Source organism: Pseudonaja textilis, chromosome 5, assembly GCF_049901715.1.
Source record: "Pseudonaja textilis isolate UNSWEBS1 chromosome 5, rPseTex1.2, whole genome shotgun sequence".
Classification (NCBI taxonomy): domain Eukaryota; kingdom Metazoa; phylum Chordata; class Lepidosauria; order Squamata; family Elapidae; genus Pseudonaja; species Pseudonaja textilis.
Window position 1 is genome coordinate 36,301,004 of NC_141994.1, and position 20,123 is coordinate 36,321,126.

Below are 20,123 nucleotides of genomic sequence, written 5' to 3' on the forward strand. Positions count from 1 at the left end.
CTATCAGCCTCAGGGCAGCCAAGTAAAGCTGTCAAAATCTTGCCCCAGTACCCAGAAGCTGTGTGGACAGTGATCGAAAGGAACCAAATCTGACTTAATCCTATGAAGACAGAGTGGCTGTGACTGTTGGGACCATCTAAGCATGGGGATTTTCCATCTTTATTGCTCAATAGGACTGCCATTCCACATTCAGGAGTGGTGCACAACTTGGTGCCTTTCCTCAATATCCATCTGATGAACCTGTTCTGACCTCTCCTGGATTCATTCATGCCTTAGTCATCTCAAAGCTTAACTATTGCAATAGTGTTTACATGGGTCCATCCCTTGAAAATTACTCAGCAGTTTCAGCTGGTTCAGAACACAGCACTATGGATAGTGATGGACTTGCCTTGGTATGCTCCTATGACTACCTCTGCTCCACAGGCTTCACTGGTTGCCACTTTACTTCTGGGTTCAATTCAGGAAAGATTCTAGTTATTACCTATAAAGTTCTAGATGATATATGGCACAGTTATTTATGGCCAATCTGCTATGGTTTCTGCATGACCAGTATGAGTGGGTGTGCTCCAGGTCTCTTCTATTAAACAATGGAATCTTCTGAACCCAGAAACCCCATCTCTTTCATAAAAGCCCTTGCCTCTGAAATGAGGCTCCATCTGAGATCTGGAGACATCCTATTCTAATGGTGTTCTGGAAGGCTTTAAAGACCTAGTTATTCTCCCAGGCCTTGAGATAGTATTGATGAGATCCTCCTGTTGGAAATGTTGTCTGTATTGATTGGTTTGCAATCTGAAGCTACCATGTAATTCTTTTTGGATTCATTCTTATTTTATTTCTTTTTACTAGTTTTTATGTTTTATTCAGTTGTAATGTTGCTCTTTAGTTTATATTATTATTTTAGTTATGCTGCTCTCAGAGTTGGTTGGAGTCACAGAGCACTGAAATCAATAAATAAAATAATAATAATAATATATTTTTTGTATTGATCAATCTTTAAGCTGAATGTTCAATTGTTGGTGAATCCCATTTCACAACTTTTGATGGTCGCCATTATACCTTTCTTGGGAGCTGTCAATATATTTTGGTAAAAGGCACCGGGAAAGACAAATTCACACTCACTTTACAGAAAAGTCCCTGTGGACAAGTAAGTTGACAGTTTAATTAACATTTTGTGTTGATAAATAAATTCCTATATATCTAGTTCAGCGAAAGCCAATAAATTACTTAAGAAGATTAGCAATTTAAAAAATCAGTATTTTTCTTGATATTGAGTGTCTTATATGATCTGAACCTGGATTTTGTTTCAAGTGTAAGCACTGGCTTTGTAAAAGCAATTGTGCCTTTTACTGGGATTAAGTCCACAGGGTTTTCCATTCACGCATGATTACACAAGCATCTACATATTTTGTTACAGTCTGACCAGGTGTGTTAGACAGATGAATGCTTTTGGTGACAGGTCTGAACAGCTTGGTATATTGCCAACCAGATAAGAGCATTTTGAAGCTGACTGAGATATTTATTTCATATTTTATGTGCACTTTTCTTGGAACAATAGATCTGGAAGCTCAAAGTATATAAAATATTTGATTAAGCATTTAAAATGATGGTTGGTTAAATCTGAAATATGCTGAATGTGATGAAATAGTTGAATTATTTAAATTTTATTTTAGTTGATTAACTGAAGCGATTGCATTCCAAGAGTGAGAAAAAGTTAGCTGTGATACCTTTTAATTAATAATGGTTATGTTTCAATAGTTTCAATTGCTTTAGTTGCTTGTTTTACTTATCTTTATTAGGTACATTTTGTTGTGTTTTCATTTACATTTTGTATCTGTGATTTGCAGTGTATGTTTTAATGAAGTGACTTTTTGTTTTAAGTAATAAATATACTTTTCTTTATAATTCCAAACAGAAATTTCTTTTAAATATATCAGAAGGTCTTCAAACTTTTATACTAGTGCTTTACACTAGCATTTAATTCACCATTTTGTCTTGAAATCATCCTGTCACTCTCTTGTTACCTAGATAAACTTTTTCAAACTGTGAGGTCTGGGGAATGCTAGGCTACCATAAGTGCTACAGCTGCATAACTCTTAATGATTATCTTTTCAATATGAGCTTATACTGTTCAATATTCCTAGCTAGGTTGGTGCATATACATTACAATCTTAAAGAAAGTTCATTATTAATCTATTTTACAAAAATGTAATAAGAATAAATTTTGGGCTGGGGGTGGGCAGAAAAGTGAAATAAAAATGGAATATTGATAAAAATGGAATCTAATACAGATTAACAACATTTGCTCTATATGTTCCTTTTCCCATAAGACTCAGCCCTCCTCTTCCTTTGGTTCATACAGAGCATTGATTATGACTGCATTCAGTCTTTGACGGTAATTTTTGAAGATGATATAAGCAAGCGAGTGACTCTCATCCGGGGTGGTGAAATACAGTATGGATCCTTCAGCCAGGGATTCACCCTAAATGGTAAGATACCCTTTATTATTCATTAGTTAATTATCTTCATGTACCTAAATTCCTTTTAATGTACTGTATTAACCAAGCTGTTTCTGAAAAATAAATACATTATCATGTAGTTTGCCACCAGCCCCTTGTGCCAGGCTGCATTGGGCAAAATACTGAGTCCTCTCCTTTTGCTGGAGATCAAACAAGCTCCATTGTTTTAAAAGAAAAAGCAGAATATTATTGAAATCTGTGGACCACATTTTGAAAAAAAACACCTTTGTTCTCATAGCCATTCACTAAACTTGGGAATTTCCAGGAGTCTGGATAAATGAAGTAGACGAACTTTTTCTTTGGAAAATTGATATTCAAATTAAAACAGCTAAAATGTTTAGACAGAATTGGGCAAGTCTACGATTTTGATTCCTATCCTTTGTCTTTGCTAGGCTTCGTTTTTTCTCCCTCTCTATAAGTTGGGGAATTGCATATATTTTAACTACCATTTTGTATTTCAGATTGTATTTCAGACAATGTATTTTCCTTTGTCAAATCTTCTTCTAATCAATATTAATTTGCAACACAGTCTCATCTCTTTATGGAGACTTAAGGGCAGATGGCATTTCATTTTAGCAAAACTGCATGATCTGCCTAGAGGACTGCATTTTTCTTTTAGATGCAATTTCAGCTTATCAACTTCATTTTTTTAAAAAAATGAGCTAGGCAGCTCTGTGTAATTTATCTTCTTTAACATTCAGTTCAGTGTTTGTAGTTTTGAAATTAAAGATAGGTTTTACATTTTTGCTTTTTTTAACATACTTAATTTTTTAAAATGTCTTATGAGATAGGTTCTCTTATCCCCCAAAAGACTGGGGAAGGGCTGACTTTTCTAGATACTATGCTTCTTGTGTTACATGGTGAGGAGTTTATACTATTGAAATTATTTCTATTTTTAAATACTTCTTGGCTTTTTAATAAATAGAAAGACTGTGATAGCTCTATCTTTCTTAAACATTAGGAATAAGAGTAGATGCCAGGTGGGGCCTTCCCTGGAAAGAACTACCAAGCCATTAGTCCAAGCACAGTATGCAGACCAGAGGATTTCAGAAGGATTCTGCAATGAATGCAGCTGTTTCCTGCTATGTGGTTCCGAACATATTTTCACAAAAGGATATTAGATCAACATTATCTTTTAAATGAATTAAAATGAATTTATAATTCAAAGTTTACTGTAGCTTCAGTAAACTTCTTGTCAGTTTAGGAGCCAAGGATTGCTTCAAATTAAATAGATAGACCTGATTGATCACATGAATTGAACTAACTGGCTATCATCTATGGTATTCTATGTGGAAACACAATTGAATTGGGATAAGTGTTGTAGCTAGAAGCATCCCTTATTGCAGTCAGTTGCTGTATTATACTTCCAGTCATCATAAATATTTCATTCATCCATCATGGATCAGTTTTATCTTTCTGTTTAGAAAGCAAAAATAGATTGAGAAAGAGTTTTCATAGTTTTCTCTTGTCATGATTCATTTGTATGTCACACTTGTGGAAAAATTAAGTCTTTCACTTGATGTATAGGAATTATATAAGCAATTATTCTATTGAAAGTCATTTGAGGCTGCATTAACTACCAAGCTTCTTATATTTTAGGAGGTTAAAAAAACACTTTGGGGGAAAAATCACAGTCATTTTTAGTTCTCTTAGTTCTTTTTTTATTGTAGGAAAATGAGGTCCTGAGTGCAAAATTATCTGTCTGCAAAAAACCACAGTTTTTCGCCATAAGAATCAATAAGACAATGGACAATGTATATGAATTGAATATAGATTGATGTTTCCATTTGAAAGAAAAAAGTACGTTCAGAAAAGTCAATTACTCATGTTTCCATAGAAGAAAAAGGGATAAAAGCAAATTTTTATGTAACTCCACCAAGAACCACTTCCCACGATGTTCTGCAGAATCCATTGGAAGAGGGTAATAAAAAAGAATATGTGGTGAAACAAGTGAAAATAAAATCAAGACTGAATTTGGAGTGCATATGGATTGAATCAGATCAACGAGTTCTAGTGAACATGGTTGTCCAGTTCAACAAAGCATATTGAAATGGTTTGACAATATATAGAGACAAAAGAATATTAAATCACAAAATATATGTATAAAGGAAGAGTAAATGGGTCAAGAGGAAGTAGAAGACTGAAAAACTGTAGCTGAACAGAACTGCTGAGATTTTAAGAAACAAAAAGATGTCATTATTAACAAACAAGATACCCTGAAGCATAAACATGGTGGAAGCAATTATGATTTTCAAGGCTAGAAAACTATGAAGCACAGTGAATGGTTTGGGAATATAAACAAGATTTAACCATATTTCCTTTCCTCTTTTTTTGTTCTCACATTTTTAGTTTCTTTGCCCGCTATTTCTTACTCCTTTTTCCATGTTGCATATAGATAGTTCTCAATTTCTGACCACTGGGTCATAAATTGGGACCAGAATTTTCATCCCTAAGAAAGGTGGTTGTTAAGTGAGTCATGTCCAATCTTATGACCTGTTTTACCATGGCCATTAAGTGAATCACATGAATGTTAAGTAAATCTGGCTTCCCCCATTGACTCTGCTTGTCAGAGTAGGAAAGCAACAAATGGCAATCATGTGATCTTGGGACATAGCACCTGAATTTTGATCATGTGACTGTCAGGAATGCTGTGGCAGTCAAAAGTTCAAGTACCAATTGTAAGTCACTTTTACAAAATTCTTGTAATTTCAAAAAACACTAAAAAATGGTGGAAAGTCAAGGACTACCTGTAACACTGCTTATTCCCAAAAAGCATAGTGTAATGGGTATGAATCTATGTATACATTCAGAATTTAATTCTTTTTTCTGTTATATTCAGGATATGTGGAAGTACAGAACCTGTCTTCATTGTTTGTGCAGCTAAAAACTAAATCTGGTTTAAAAATCCAGTTTGCTAAAGATGGCAAAAGAATATATATTCAGCTCAGAGCTGAGTGGAAGAGCAGAACTATGGGTCTCTGTGGAACTTATAATGGAAATCTGAGAGACGATTTTCTGTGAGTTGGTTTACAAGTGAATAATTCTGATCATTTGCACTGGTTAAAATATAAAATGCACACTGCACCTTGTTACAAAAAAATTTAACCATTTTTTAAAATTCAAGCAACTCTATTTTGTTGAAAGATGCTTTCATATTTCATTTATAAAAATAATCCGACAGTAAAAATAATAATAATAAACACATCTAAAATTACAAAAGGCAATAAAAATGTTATCAGATAGAACAGATTAAAGCTGTTTTAAAGGAGAGTAAAAATAAAGCCTCAGACAAAAGTCAGCAGCACAATTAACAAATGTTTAGTTGATCAAAGGAAACTAGTTGACATAGAAACTTATAAGTTTAAACACAAACTACAAATAAGCAGGGAAGGAATTAGATGTTCTCTTTTTCACTAGCACTCTCAAGTTATCAGTATATTATAGCAATTAAAAATAACTAGGTACTCAACCTTTGGCTTATGCTGATGGTCAACAAAATGTACTTGGGAAAAAATAGAAATGGAAGCATTATAAACTTGGACAAAAGTAACTGCCTTGTTGTTTAAGAATATTTTTCAATTTTTATTTTTACTTATTTGTTCATTTCTTATAAGGCATCCTGAATTATCATTGTTATGGACAGGGTTTTTTTTAGGAGAAGTGTTTACAGGGTCTTCCATACCGCACCATATATATGATTATATTATTGCAGTTTTAAAAGGCAGAGGACGTTTATGTAGCCTTCTAAATACAAAGTGTTCTTGAAGATGGTGGTGAAGATTCTGTCATCCAGGCAGAGTTTTCTGGAAGTTGAGCCATGGCAACTGGATGTTTCTGTTTTGGTTTGAAACATTTTGCTGCTTATCCAGAAGAAGCAGCAGCAAAACATTTCAGACCAAACAAGAAAAGAAGTCCAGTTGCCATGACTCAACTTCTAGGGTTATCTCAGATGGACACAAAATTGTACTAAAGGGCTATAGAATTAGTCTTATAATAAGCTATCGTTATTGCTAATTTGGAGCCATTTATTTAAATGGGAGTGGAGGCAGATGTGGCTTGTTTTACTGAAATCTAAATAGGACAGAAGAGTTTCTTTCCCTCACAGAGATGTGGCCATGAAGGTTAGGAGAGGGGAGATGGTGTGAAATTCAGGAGATATGTTAGCATCAAAGAATATCATCCCCCAGGTAACTGGGTGTAAGAGAATGCTACTCTTGATTGTCTGTCCTGTTGCTGGCCATTGTGAGAAAATTTCTAAGATCTGGAAGACAATGCTCTGGGCACAGAACCGAAATAGCTTCCATCCATCCATCCATCCATCCATCCATCCATCCATCCATCCATCCAGTCACCCACCCACCCATCTATATATTATATATCTATAATCTCTATATGATCCACACAGGCACACACTGACTCAGTACATGGAGTTCTACAAAGAAGATGGCATTTGTATAATTGCTGTGCTAATATATAGTAGTTCAGAATATAGATTGAGAAACTGGTAAGGTTAACATTTGCAACACAGTACAACTGGAAATGTTCAGCTGAAATTCCAGACAGCATGTATTAATACGAAGTCAAATAAATCAATCAATCTATACAACCATCATGTTAGCACAGAACTTTTCCATATGGACATATCTCAGAAGACAACAGAATATTCCAGTATTAAGCATTTTTTTCTGGACAGCGTGATTCTTTTGTTTAATAATTCTTGTTTTTTCTCTTAGTTCTCCATCAGGAATGATTGAAGGAACCCCACAACTTCATGCTAATGCATGGAAGATTTCTTCAGCATGTCACATGCCTGTCAATGTTCCTGTAGTTGACCCTTGCAACATTAACCAACAAAATGGTACACTTTTCATTTATTTAGAGATTTTTAATCTAAATTTTATCATAATTGCATTACTAGATTACAACTCTTGTTTGTTGTCTGAGTTTTTCCCTACTTTCTCATTTTAAAACATCAAACTATTCCGTTAATCTTTGTTTAATATTTTTAGTAAAGGCAACACTGTCTATTTGTTTATTCATTACTTTAAATAGTCATTGAAAATGTTTTACTTACTATGGTTTAATCCCATTTAGGTCACTTTTACATAATATCTATTATTAGATTTTTTTTGTTTTACTATTTAAGTCTAGATTTCTATCTAATAAACATGGTAATGTCAATTTTTTATAGTTGCATATGCATCCCAGTGTGATCTCATCAATCAAGAACTCTTTGCTCCATGTCACATATATATCAGTCCAGATTTATATTATCAGCTATGTCGCTTTGATGCTTGTAAATGTGGGAGAAGTTGCTTGTGCAATGCATTTGCACACTATGCTTATATTTGCAGCAAGCATGGGATTACTATAGATTTCAGATCTCATGTTTCATACTGTGGTAAGTAAAACAGAAATGAGAATACCAACCAGATATGATTTGATCTGAATTCTTTTATTTCTTGATCAAGTCTATAAGGTGAAGCTGGTTATTATGTGGGATCTAAGTAGATATTCAAAATGTATGAGACTGTGTAGAGTAAATAGTAGCTAATTTAAGATAGCTTTAACTCAACTTATTGTACCACTACAGAAGAAAAAACTTTAACACTTTTACCTTCCCATTGCCTAATAAATATGTCTACATGTCTATCCCCATGCAAAATGTACATTAGTGTTGGTGTACTGAGAATGGGAATGAGTGTGCATGTGTTTCAAATTAGGTGATTGCAAATGCAGCATGGGCTGATGTCTTATATTTCTAACCTGAAATTAGGATTTTTCTTGGAGACCCCATGGGAGAAAAGATACCTGCCATGTATTTGTGATTAAACACTCCCCACCTGCCATCATTCTGCTAATTGTTGCTTTATGAGCACCCGTTTCTGCCACCTATGACATGTAACCAATTTATCAAGCAAAGTGTCTGGAGTAGTGGGGGGATTCAAATTTTTTTTACTACTGGTTCTGTGGGCGTGGCTTGGTGGGCATGGAAGGGGAAGGATCCTGTAAAATCTCCAGTCAGAGGTGGGATTTGGCAGTTCTTCAAACTGCTCAAAATTTCCGCTACCGGTTCTCCAGAACTGGTCAAAACCTGCTGAATATCACCTCTAGTCTGGAGGGCATTCTGTTCTAACCTAGAGTAGCCTTGATTGAGTAAAAAAGAGAGAAGATTTTTGTGCTATATTTTGCATAGAATTTCTGATATTCCTGAAATTTGATGTATCTCCATAGCATTAGTATGCCGAAGTGGAATGCTGTATCACCCATGTTCCTCCTTCTGTGAACACTCCTGTTCTTCCCTTTCTCTTCGGGATGATTGTGATAATGACTGTGCTGAAGGCTGTAACTGCCCTGAAGGAAAATATTTTGAAGAATCTATTAATTTTTGCGTGCCAATGTAAGCTAATTTAGTTAAATGTGTTTTTAAACTAGCACAAAGCCATGTTATTATGATTCTGGGTTTAAGAGGAAGAAACAGTGAGGTTTAGCATCATGTCTCTGTTCAATTGCCACCTGTGGAAAAAAGGGTTAGGGTTAGGATTAAAAATGCAAATGAATGCAACTAACATCAGGCAACTCAAGTGTTTTCCCTATCAGGAAAGTCTAGAACATTGGAGACTTTCATAGTTTGGAGAAAAGGCAACTGAGGAAAGACATGATTGAGGTGTATAAAAGTTTGCATGTATAAAAGAGGTGGCACAGTAGTTAGAATGCAGTATTGCAGGATAATTCTGTGACTGCCAGTCAATTGCCAGCAGTTAGATTCTCGCTGGCTCAAGATTGCCTCAGTCTTCCATCCTTCAGTAAAATGAGGACCCAGATTGTTGGGGGCAATATGCTGACTCTGAAAATTGCTTAGAGAGGGCTGTAAAGCACGGTGAAGCTAGTATTTAAGTCTAAATTCTATTGCTAATGCTAGTGCTATGGTCTGGCAAATGTTTCTCTTCAATTTACAAAGCAGAATCAAGTTATCCAGTGAAGCTGATAACTAAATTTAGGAACAAAAGAATGCAGTTTTTCATCAGCATATAATTAATCTGTGTGATTCTTTACCGCAAAGTCATGATGGTAGACAATAATTTGGATGGCTTTAGTGAAAATTGAATAAATTCCTGAAAGACAGAACTGTTGAGATTTATTAGTCTTGAAATATTAAAATTACTCCCAGATTTTTTTGGGGGGGGGGGTAGTCATCTGTCTCAGAGGTATCTGATAGGTCAACTGTGAGAAATTTGATTAAGATGGTTGTTTTTGTGTTCTTAAAACGGCATCCTGCTAGAATTTGCCTCAGCAGGTGGCAACACCTAGCTAACCGTAATTGATCTCAGAAGCTAAGCCAGAGCTTGCCAAACCTGAATAAATTATTCAAAATTGACTAAAAATTAAGTTTTGGGAGGTAATGAAGGAAAAAATTTGGGAAGCACACCTTAGACTAGAAAGCTGACTGGGTGACATTGGATCAGTGATTCTCTCTCAACCAACCTACCTCACAAGGTTGGTTTTGGGGGAGAGGAATAAGAGGAGGAAGGAGTATTAAGTGCATTCTCTGCCTTGAGTTTTTCATAAAGTAAGAAAGGCAGGAGAGTAACAAATAAATAAAATATATTTTTAAAAAATTAGGATTAGCTGTCGCTGTTATTATAAAGGCAGAAGTCTTCAACCCGGAGAAATTTTGCCCACATCGTCGGGATCATGGTAAGTTTTGATATCCAGAATTTCATTTTGACCAAATTTGTAAATGGACTTTTTCTGCATTTAATTTTTGAGCTAGATACAGGCCTGTTTTAATTTTATATGAATTTGGCATAATAAATAATTTCCTGCATTTTCTTACTTAGTATGATAGTAAAATTGTAAACTATTATGGAAGAATAAACACTGACTTATTTTGCCAACTGGATGCATCTTTCTTAATCACTTCTCTGTATGATTACTATCCAATATACCAAGTAAACTTATTTGGCCAAGAGCAGGAAAAAGTGTTTGTTTATGTTTCTATGGAAATGTAGGCTTATTTTTATATATCAAACCACTTCATCTTTTGTTATACTTTACAAATGAATTCACAGGATTATAATTTATAGGAGATCCTTCTAGATTTTGCATCTTAAAGCAAGACTTGGTTGTGATAAAATTTATCCATTGTGCTTTAAAAGTCATCAATATATATAAAATTACATTTATCAATGCTCATTAGGATGCAAACAGTGGAACATCCATTAAAATCAAAAATATGAGCTAGACTCCACAAAGGACATGTATACTTTATGAGTTATAATGTTGGCCCTGGTTTTTGTCATCATAATCAGTTGTCTTGAGCTATTATAGTTGGGGAGATTACTGCCAATTTATCCTGTGTGCTCTTAAATTTACCATCAGAGTAGATCTCAATTCAGATGTGGACTTTAATATAACCAAGAAATACAGTAGGTAGTCATTGATTTATCTTCAGAATACAATATGTTTGTCCTCATGAATAAACAAAATGTGTGGAAAATTTAGCCCCTCTTCCAAGTGGTTATAGGTCCAATTCACTTGGTAGTTTTTGTGTTTTTTCTTTAAATGTTTAAGTCCAATGGATAACTGAATTATATGTATCATTACTGGGTATGTAAAGCTAAGGAATTAAATAATATGGATGTAGGGGAAGGAGTGCTAGAACCTGGAGGTAGAGTTATAAGAGAGATTAGCCTAGAATCTGTACATAGCCATAAGCAGACAAAGTCCAACTACGTTGAATTCTGTGGATCCTTATCTAGCTCAAAAGAGGGGTTAACTATTAGTTGAAAGGGTTTCTGTACATAGGCTATTTAGCAAGAAAAGAGTTTAATTGGACCTTCACTTGTGGACCTGGTCTTTCTTGCCTGATAATAATTGAACATTGGAAGCCTTTAATTACATTAGTATGAAATTTCTAAACATAATGATAGTATCAGTCAGTGTTAATCCATTGACAAAAAAATGTATACTGGCAGAACCGATGTTTCTTCTTTATGCTTTGCAAGAAGACCTGTATGCTTCAGAAAACTGGAAAACTCTGGTGGAGCTTTGGGGGAAGTTGAGGCAATATCTTCATGAACAACCACCAATTCCAGCAATTGTGTTAATTATATACACATTAGCATAGTAATATGATGTAAAACAGTTTAAAATAATGATGTCAGGAAAGTGCTTTCCTTATTAAACTTTTTAAAAAATTTTCTTTGACTAGTCAATGTCTAAATGGAACAATGAAATGCAATGAAGCAGCAGCTGTTCCAGCAGGTAACTTTCTTGACTCATTTAGAATAACAATTACCAAATATGTCTTGATCAGCTGTCTTTTTTGTTACTTGCAGAAATTACATTCAACTTCTAAGGGAGGAATTAAAATTTGTACCCATATATCTAACTGTGCTTACCAAAGCTTTTTCTGCATAACTCTTGTGTAAGCCATTATTTTCAGTCTTTCTATCTGCCTTTAAACAGAAGGAATATTAGCCATCTACAATCTAAGAAAAGGACTGTAGCTCTGGCTGACCCTTGTCTCGTGTTAGAAGCTAAAAAATGTCAGGGCTGATTAGTACTTGGGTAGGAGCTTTCAGAGGAATCCAAGGCTATATAGGCTAGCTAGGAAATTGGGACAGAAAAAATCCTAGATAAGTCACAAATGTGTCCATGAAGAATTGAACTCAGTTTGAAGAATGCTTAATCTTTTAAAAATTACTATTATATATGAAATTAGACGGCAGGGGTGTGTTTCTACCGGTTCTGTCCACCTCTGTAGAACCGGTAGTTCTGAAGAGCAGCAGATATAGAATCAGTTCTATGTCTGCTGATGTTTTTGCCCACCCGCCTACCCGGGCTCTTACCTGATCTGTATTTCCTGATTTTTCAACTTCAGCTGCTGAACAAGGCACAGCTGCAGTTAAAAAAAGCAGGAAAAGAGGGTTGTTTCAAAGGTTGCTTCTCTGCATGCAGTGTGCTGATGATGATTTACAGGCATGCAGCTCCCAACGTGCAGGGAAGCTCGTAAATCCTGAACCGGTAGTTAACCCTGTTGTATCCCACCCCTGTTAGATGGATATTCAGTTAGGGCACATTACTGAAAATGTGTAATGTTAGACAGCAAACCTAAACACTAAGTTTAACTAATGGGAAATATAATTATAAAATGATTATATATCATTTGCATTTCATATCCATAGTGCACTCATGTCCTGATGGAAAGATCTACTATGACTGCCAATCTCATGTTCTTGGCTTGCCATCAGCTGAAATAAACTGTGAACTAACATGTACAAATATTGCTATGAACTTTACCTGTACACCTTCACCACCATGTTTGAATGGTTGCATCTGTCCCCCTGGGTAAGTGACACCGAAAGTCAGAGTGTAGGATACAGCAAATGTATTCAAAGATCAGATGAATATGTTTCTCTGACTACTGTATTATTTTTAATTATTCCCAATTACTCTGAATGCAATGAGATTTCACAACAGTACTAGGCTTTTTAAGGCAAGAAATTTAATAGATAAGCTGTAGGCTTAACTATAGGCTTATCTATTAGATAAGAATTTATTAGAAGCCTCAAATGGACAAATACATTTTCAATGAAAAGTACTCTTTCTGAGAGTTCTAGGAGCAGCCTGAAAACACCAAAACATCAGCTGCACCCTGATTGAGAATCTGTTTGTCCATTATACCATAAAGCTATGTGTAAAGATTCCAAGTTCAACTTTCCTGTTTTTCTGTTTTAAAGTACACTCACCATGTGCCCAATAGTGATTTCTGTAGAATTCAAAAGCTATTTCAGCTCTGCTTTTTGACCATTGAGTCTACTAGAAGAGAATTTGTATCTGCTATTTCTATATAAAAAAAGATTACAAATAGTTACTTTTTTCAAATTTATGTTTTTACTATTTCAAAGGATGGCAGATCATAAAGGAAAATGTTATGTGCCTGATAGTTGTCCATGCATGTGGAAGGATTGGGAGTATATGTCAGGTGAAGTGATAGCTACCCCTTGTTATACATGGTAAGTGTGATTATTATACTTTAATTAACTTCAGTACTACATAGGCTGTGACATGTTTTTATATGTGTTCTTTGTGTAATGATTTCAAATAATTTAATAATGACTGATGACCCTAATTAGGGTTATATATTGATGTATTATCTTGGCAACTCAGAAAATTACTCCAGAAAAATTGGTGGAAAACTCAATCAGTCAATCAATTAATCAATCATTCAGGGAAACAATCAGCTAGCATATCCAAGTAGTAAATGCAGAAGAGTCTTACTTTACCTTCAAAACTTAATAGCAATTTTTAAAAATAAAACACTTAAAATATAGATTAATGAATGAAGAAGAAAGTAGTTTGTCTAAAAGTCCATCATATAACATGATGAGTCTTAATCAATCTATCTAGAATAAATCTAGGGATATCTTAATAATTATAATGCAGAAATATAAATTGTGTAGTCTTCCAAATGCTTGTCTTAGTATTAAATTTCACAAATGACCAAGTTCCTAGAAACATCAAAGTAGTAGGGTCAATTAAAATATGAATGTACATGAGGACTTCCAAAAGAATCTTACCAAGCTGTACCATGAACATGCAAATGGCAGATATTCAGCACAAGAATATTACAATTGTTGCAGCTCAAGGTAAAAAATACTTAATTAATGAAGCAGTTTACATTGGAAATGATTGGCAAGAAGAGATCTTGGATTGTAATGGATGTTTTAAGGAAATCTTAATGCAGCAAGAAATTCCTTTGTGGCACATTTATTTAATCTATTTTCTTTTGTTTATTCCAACATTAATAGTGTGTACTATATGCGTGTGTATTTCTACTACAGCACCCACCTTATAGAATATTCTCCCTCCAGAGACTAGGATGCCCCCAATTTTGCTGGCCTGTAGGGCTTTAAAGGTTAACACTAACATCTTAAATTGGCTCACTGGCAACCAGTGCTGATATTTTCATTCATATATAGAAAACATTTTAATCCAAACACACATGGACCAATGGAGCCACCATTTACTCAATTATGTTAGCCAGAAATAGAATATGTGATGTTATCATATAAATAAAAGGATTTTATGGGTCAAAGGAGAGCCTTTTCAATTAAAAAAATCCCTTATAATTTATAATTGTCTCTTTTAAGCATACAAAGATGCAATGAATAAATTGTTGATTATCTACCTTAAATTTGAACTAGCAAAGAAGGGCAAGGGTCTTTGGTCACCCTATCCACATCCCCAGGATCTACGTATATTGGAGATGATTCTAAATACATTAAATATAAAATATATTCATATAGAATTCACACATATATAGCATATAAATGGAGCCATGGTAGCACAGTGGTTAGAATGCAGTATTGCAGCCTAACTCTGCCCAGAGCCAGGAGTTCAATCCTGACTGGCTCAAGGTTGATTCATCCTTCCATCCTTCCCAGGATGGTAAAATGAGGACCCAAACAGCTCAGAGAGTACTGTAAAACAGTTTGGAGCGGTGTATAACTCTAAGTGCTAGTGCTAAGTGTCATAAATATATTTGGGATTTTGCTATTTTATGTGTGTGTGTGTGTGTGTGTGTGTGTGTGTGTGTGTGTAGATAGATATAGATGTAGATATATAAATATATATATATTTATGAGAAAATCTTGATTCTCCCACTTACACCACAGTATTTGCCGACGTGGCATATTTAATTGTACATACTATCCTTGTCCTGCTGTGTGTACAGTCTATGGAGATCGGCATTATTATACCTTTGATGGGCTAGAATATGACTATGTGAGTGACTGTCAAATTTATTTGATAAAGGTAAGAAGACTTTTTTTTTTGCCTTTTTTTACGCAGAGTAATAAATTCTACAAACATTGCATTGAACAGCTATGTGGATGGAGTTTACTCTGTTTACTTCAAATTACAAAATAGTATCAGTGCAAGCCTTTCAACAAATACATTTTAGGTTCTTCTCTTTTTTCCTGCTTTATGTATTTAATACGATCATTTCTTCCTGTCACTAAAATAACATTGTTAGTTGCCACACCACAGATTTTTAATGAAACCAGATAACCTGACAGGAATCAGGATGCTGTTCTTTATCATTTTGTGAAAACATGATGCTCATAAAGTCCCAAGCATCAATTTTAAGCAAGAACTTGCTTTACTTTCTATGTTTCTTAATAGTTGTCAGACTTTTACAGCTACCTGGATTGGAATGCTTAATTCAAACAAGTTTTGGTAAGGAAGATAAATTAGCAGAAAGATGACAATACAAAAATTCTAGTGAGTACTCTACTTCCAAATGCTTATCTATATGTAGGCAAATCAAGCCAGCAAGATTTTGTATATTTTCTTGTGCTTTTTCTGGAAGCCTGACTCTTTCATGAAGGCAAGGTGTCTCTATCTGTTGATTGCTTGGAAGTTGCTACTAGAGCACTTATCATAGTGAGCACCTATAATGAATTCTCACAATAGTGGATCTTAATTTGATACCTACAATTTATTTATTTATTATTGAAAGAAGCATACCAGAAATATAAGAATTTATCTATTTATTTGTGAAAGCTGAAATTTTACATTCTGATCTTATTTTTTCCAGTTTTTATTTATTTATCATTCTTGATCTTAGCCAAGGCCGAGAAGCGATGTTTTATTTATCATTCTTGTATAAAGATGTAATGCATATCTCAACTGTTCCTAGTAATAACAAACACATAAAATATTCATGGCAAATCAGTTTAACTTTAATTGATCAAATTAAATTAAATTAATAATAATAATATAGCTATATATCATTATAATAACAAACAGCATTTCGTTTTTGTTGAACTAAAAGATCTTTATCACATTTTATCACCGAAACTTTAGAACGCACAGACAATTGACTTACAAATGCACAATGCGCAAGAAAATTGAACCAGTTTTAACTGGTTAGCCAACATTCAAGGAATACACATTGCTACATAGCTTTCACATTTGTCTTTAGGTTTGCAAAATTTCTAACTAACTCCAATAGGGTCATCTTTTCTGTGGCATAATATAGTCTCCCCAACCAGTCAGAATTATCTGTAGGAACAAGGAGAAGAAAACAAATGATAAAATAATCATCACAATGTTGTGACATAACCTAAATAATGATTGCCTCAAATGTTGGCACACAAGTATAAGGGGTTTACATCATAACATTGTGAGTCTCATTTTGTCACAATTTGTCACATTTGCCAAATGCCTATATAGTTCTAGAGTCTAAACATATCGAAAGCAGCAGCTCCACCAGCAATGTTAATGATGTATAGAGGGGGCGTGCTGTAATATAAGTCTATTTCTCTTTCTGAAGTATGGCTTAGAAAGCAAATTCATGATTTCGCAGGTATATGCTTTGCATGTAAGTAACCTCTTTGGGACCATCAGGAGTTCTAAAGTTCAGGGAAGAAGTTGGCATTCATAAAAAAAAGATAAGTGCCCCATTTCATGCAACTCTTTTATCTAAGAAGCAAAATGACACAAAATACTGTCTGTGTGGAATGATACTTTTAGAATTAGCCTTTTTATTTTTTAGACAGGGGGAGTTCTCACCTCTCTAAAAGCCTTGCAAATGTTGCATTTGGAGGAAGAACAATCAGCTATTTCAAATAAATAACTAATTTGTTCTTAGTGTTTGGACCATATGCAACTGTTGAAGGATTTCTTGGCTTTACAAAAAGTTCATAGACTGTAGTCTAAGCCAGCTATTCTCAGACTATAACAAACTCCATCTGCAAAGGAGAGATTTAGCAAAGCAATTTCCAGGCAAAAAGAGGTAGCAGGATTGTCTATTCTATATGAATCATATGTGGCTAAGTAAAGAAACAATACTGGAAAAACTCTCAGGCTTACATCATTGCATTCTTTCACCATCAGCTGTCTAGATAGTCAGTTAATCTATGTTTATTAATCATTTAGATATAATCAATTTTCAACAATATGATTGTCACATTCACCTGACACTTAAGATAACTAAACTATTTCTGCAGAGTGAACAAACATGCAATAAAGAGGGTGTGGACTCATAATGTGGTGTTTGAGATATATAGCCACCAAATATTGTCACTGAACTAATTGCTTTCACAATAGAATTTTCTTAACTCCAGTCTCCATCTTTGTTTATGTAATTCTTTGCTTTGTAATTGATGTCTGTGTGTTTACTTGGCAGTATTTGATTTGGCCATGAGCCTTTTGGAATGCATTTTACTTCATCTGTTCCTTTTTCAGTGATTGTTATATCCTACTGTAAAAAAGAGGTGTAACATTTTAATAAAGTTTAATAAGTTCCACCTGCTTGTTTTAAGAAGAAAGATCTTGGGGAGGTGAATTGGAAATCTTAATATATTGCTTTTAAATATAGGTTGCACAACAGCTAATTATAATTTGCAATTGCTTAAGTTGATTTTAATTAAAATAGTTTAATATACTCTGATTATGGGCTGTCCAGTCTTTTACTGTACTATCAGATAATCTTGATACAAGATTTTATTGCGTGACACAAAATATGATTCAAAACTTACTGGATTGGTAGTTGAGTCGGTATTGGCCATGGATATATGAAATGGTATATTTTACCTGATGTAGCCTCTAATTTGAAGAAAAACAAAAATAGAGAAGTCTATGAAAAACTTCTCTGTATAAGGCTCTTACCTCTCATGTGAGTGATTGTTTCACCCTGATTATTGCCAGGGCTGCCTTGTCTACAAACTATATAAAATTATATCATCTATCTGTTTATTCAGTCAGGCATACAACATATGGTTCCCATGGACACCTCTTTTGTAATTTTAATTATTTTGAAGTATTTTAAGACTGTTGGAAACAAGTAGGCAGCAATTTCTAGCTCTATAGTTATTTTCAAGAATTATTCTAGGCCCTTTATAGGCCTGTAAATATTCTTTAAACATATCAATTTAATTCTTAATGCAATGCTTCAGTTACAAGTTATGTTCACTGACCAGAGAAAAAGGTTAAGTACCAACAATAATGTGGTATTGTGCCTTAATAATTGCATTGCTTTCAGCTCCAATTCCAAACATGTACAGCAGCACCCAAACTTTCTCAATCTGGTCTTTATATTAATTATAAATATATTTTACAGTTTCTATAATAATGATTGCAGAGTGAAGGCTCTGTGGTGAAAGAGACTGAACAATGTGATAGTTCTCTGGAAAATGACTTTTAGGGGATATTGAGTTTCATTGCAATAAATTAACTCATTTTACTGATTATTAAATTTTCACATTAATGAATTTTTTCAAGTCAAAAAAGTTGTTTTGTTTATTTGTGAGAAATATTCTGTTTTTCTGCCATTGGATGTCTAGTACAACTCATTAATATGATAAATTAATTAAAAATCCCCAAATATCTGGGTATAATATAATTATTCTGAATATCAATTTTTAAAGCAAATCTTTATAAAAATGTTTGTTGCTTTACATTTTTGAATTTAACTAGCTGTAAGTTATAGTGTCATTTGCCTTGTTTTGGAGAATTTTAATGGTCTGGATTAACGTTTAATATGCCCTCTTAACAAACTAGCATTTGTTTCAAATATCTAATATTTTTAAACAGAGGTTTATTAAATTGTCTCCTGCAATCTTCCAGACCAAAAAGGTAAGTGGAAGGAAAGTTAGATTTTCCCATTTTATTAAATTGGAGGAAAACGAAGATTAACATCTATGGGAGAGAATAATAATAAGTGGCTCTTTTGTTTTTTTTCTCTCCCTAGAATGACGAATTAGAAAAGGCTTCAGATATTCCTATTGCCAACTATAGTTTTAAAAAGGAAGGTATTTGCACAGTGTGAGGCACATGGGAGGAGATACCTTTCAGATATACAGCAAGCAGTTCTTTGAGCTTGCAGACATATTAAAATGTAGTACTAAACTTAAGCTCACAGTTTAATATACTGCTAGCTCTCTTTTAGTTTTTGTATGAAAAGAAGCAAAATTAGTTTAATAACTACTAAAAAACTCCCCTTTGTGTCACCTTCAATTGGGCAAAATGATGCATCACAGGGCAACAATTATTGAATCAATATACCTCAAATGGACTTACTTAAAGAATGGGTCAATTACTCCTATAGGATTGAAATTTCAAGGATCTCCAGATCTGTTGTATAGGCAGAGTTTGGGCCACTGAAACACTGCTCTGGTCAGCCTTGGTCACATGATCATAATTTGCAAGGCTCCCTGCTAGCTTCCCACTGGAAAAGTCAGTGGAAGTCATTCCTGCTCCCACTGCTTTTTTACCTGCCTGTGATCATTCTCTATTAGTTTGATGGATCTGTCACAGTGCAATCTGCATTTTTTCTTCTTTAAATATCATTTCCCCTTGATTGATAAATATTCTTACTGATTTCATCCTGAATATCCTAATGATGTTCTTGATAAATCTTCAGTCATGGTTAGGTTTATTTTAACACTGGAAAAACTCTTGTTGTCTCAGCCTGCAGCTATATACAGTATTTGGGGATTCCATTGGTCGTTTCCATATAGTTACAAAGAGAGTAAAAATGCTCTGAAAGTTTACAATGCAATAGATATGTCAAAAGAATAGACAAATAGAAAATTC

General features: G+C 34.1%; 1 protein-coding gene across 1 annotated transcript in view; it reads left to right on the top strand.

Annotated features, from left to right (window-relative positions):
* Positions 1 to 20,123, top strand: part of OTOGL (otogelin like) — an 87,276-nt gene that overhangs the window by 13,658 nt on the left and 53,495 nt on the right. Inside the window, exons 12-22 of the mRNA XM_026697905.2 lie at positions 999 to 1,144; positions 2,360 to 2,486; positions 5,356 to 5,533; positions 7,250 to 7,374; positions 7,708 to 7,917; positions 8,751 to 8,916; positions 10,140 to 10,214; positions 11,731 to 11,783; positions 12,707 to 12,869; positions 13,430 to 13,537; positions 15,200 to 15,338. Of these exons, the coding sequence (XP_026553690.2) occupies positions 999 to 1,144; positions 2,360 to 2,486; positions 5,356 to 5,533; positions 7,250 to 7,374; positions 7,708 to 7,917; positions 8,751 to 8,916; positions 10,140 to 10,214; positions 11,731 to 11,783; positions 12,707 to 12,869; positions 13,430 to 13,537; positions 15,200 to 15,338 (1,490 nt within the window). The remainder of the gene's footprint in view (positions 1 to 998; positions 1,145 to 2,359; positions 2,487 to 5,355; positions 5,534 to 7,249; positions 7,375 to 7,707; positions 7,918 to 8,750; positions 8,917 to 10,139; positions 10,215 to 11,730; positions 11,784 to 12,706; positions 12,870 to 13,429; positions 13,538 to 15,199; positions 15,339 to 20,123) is intronic.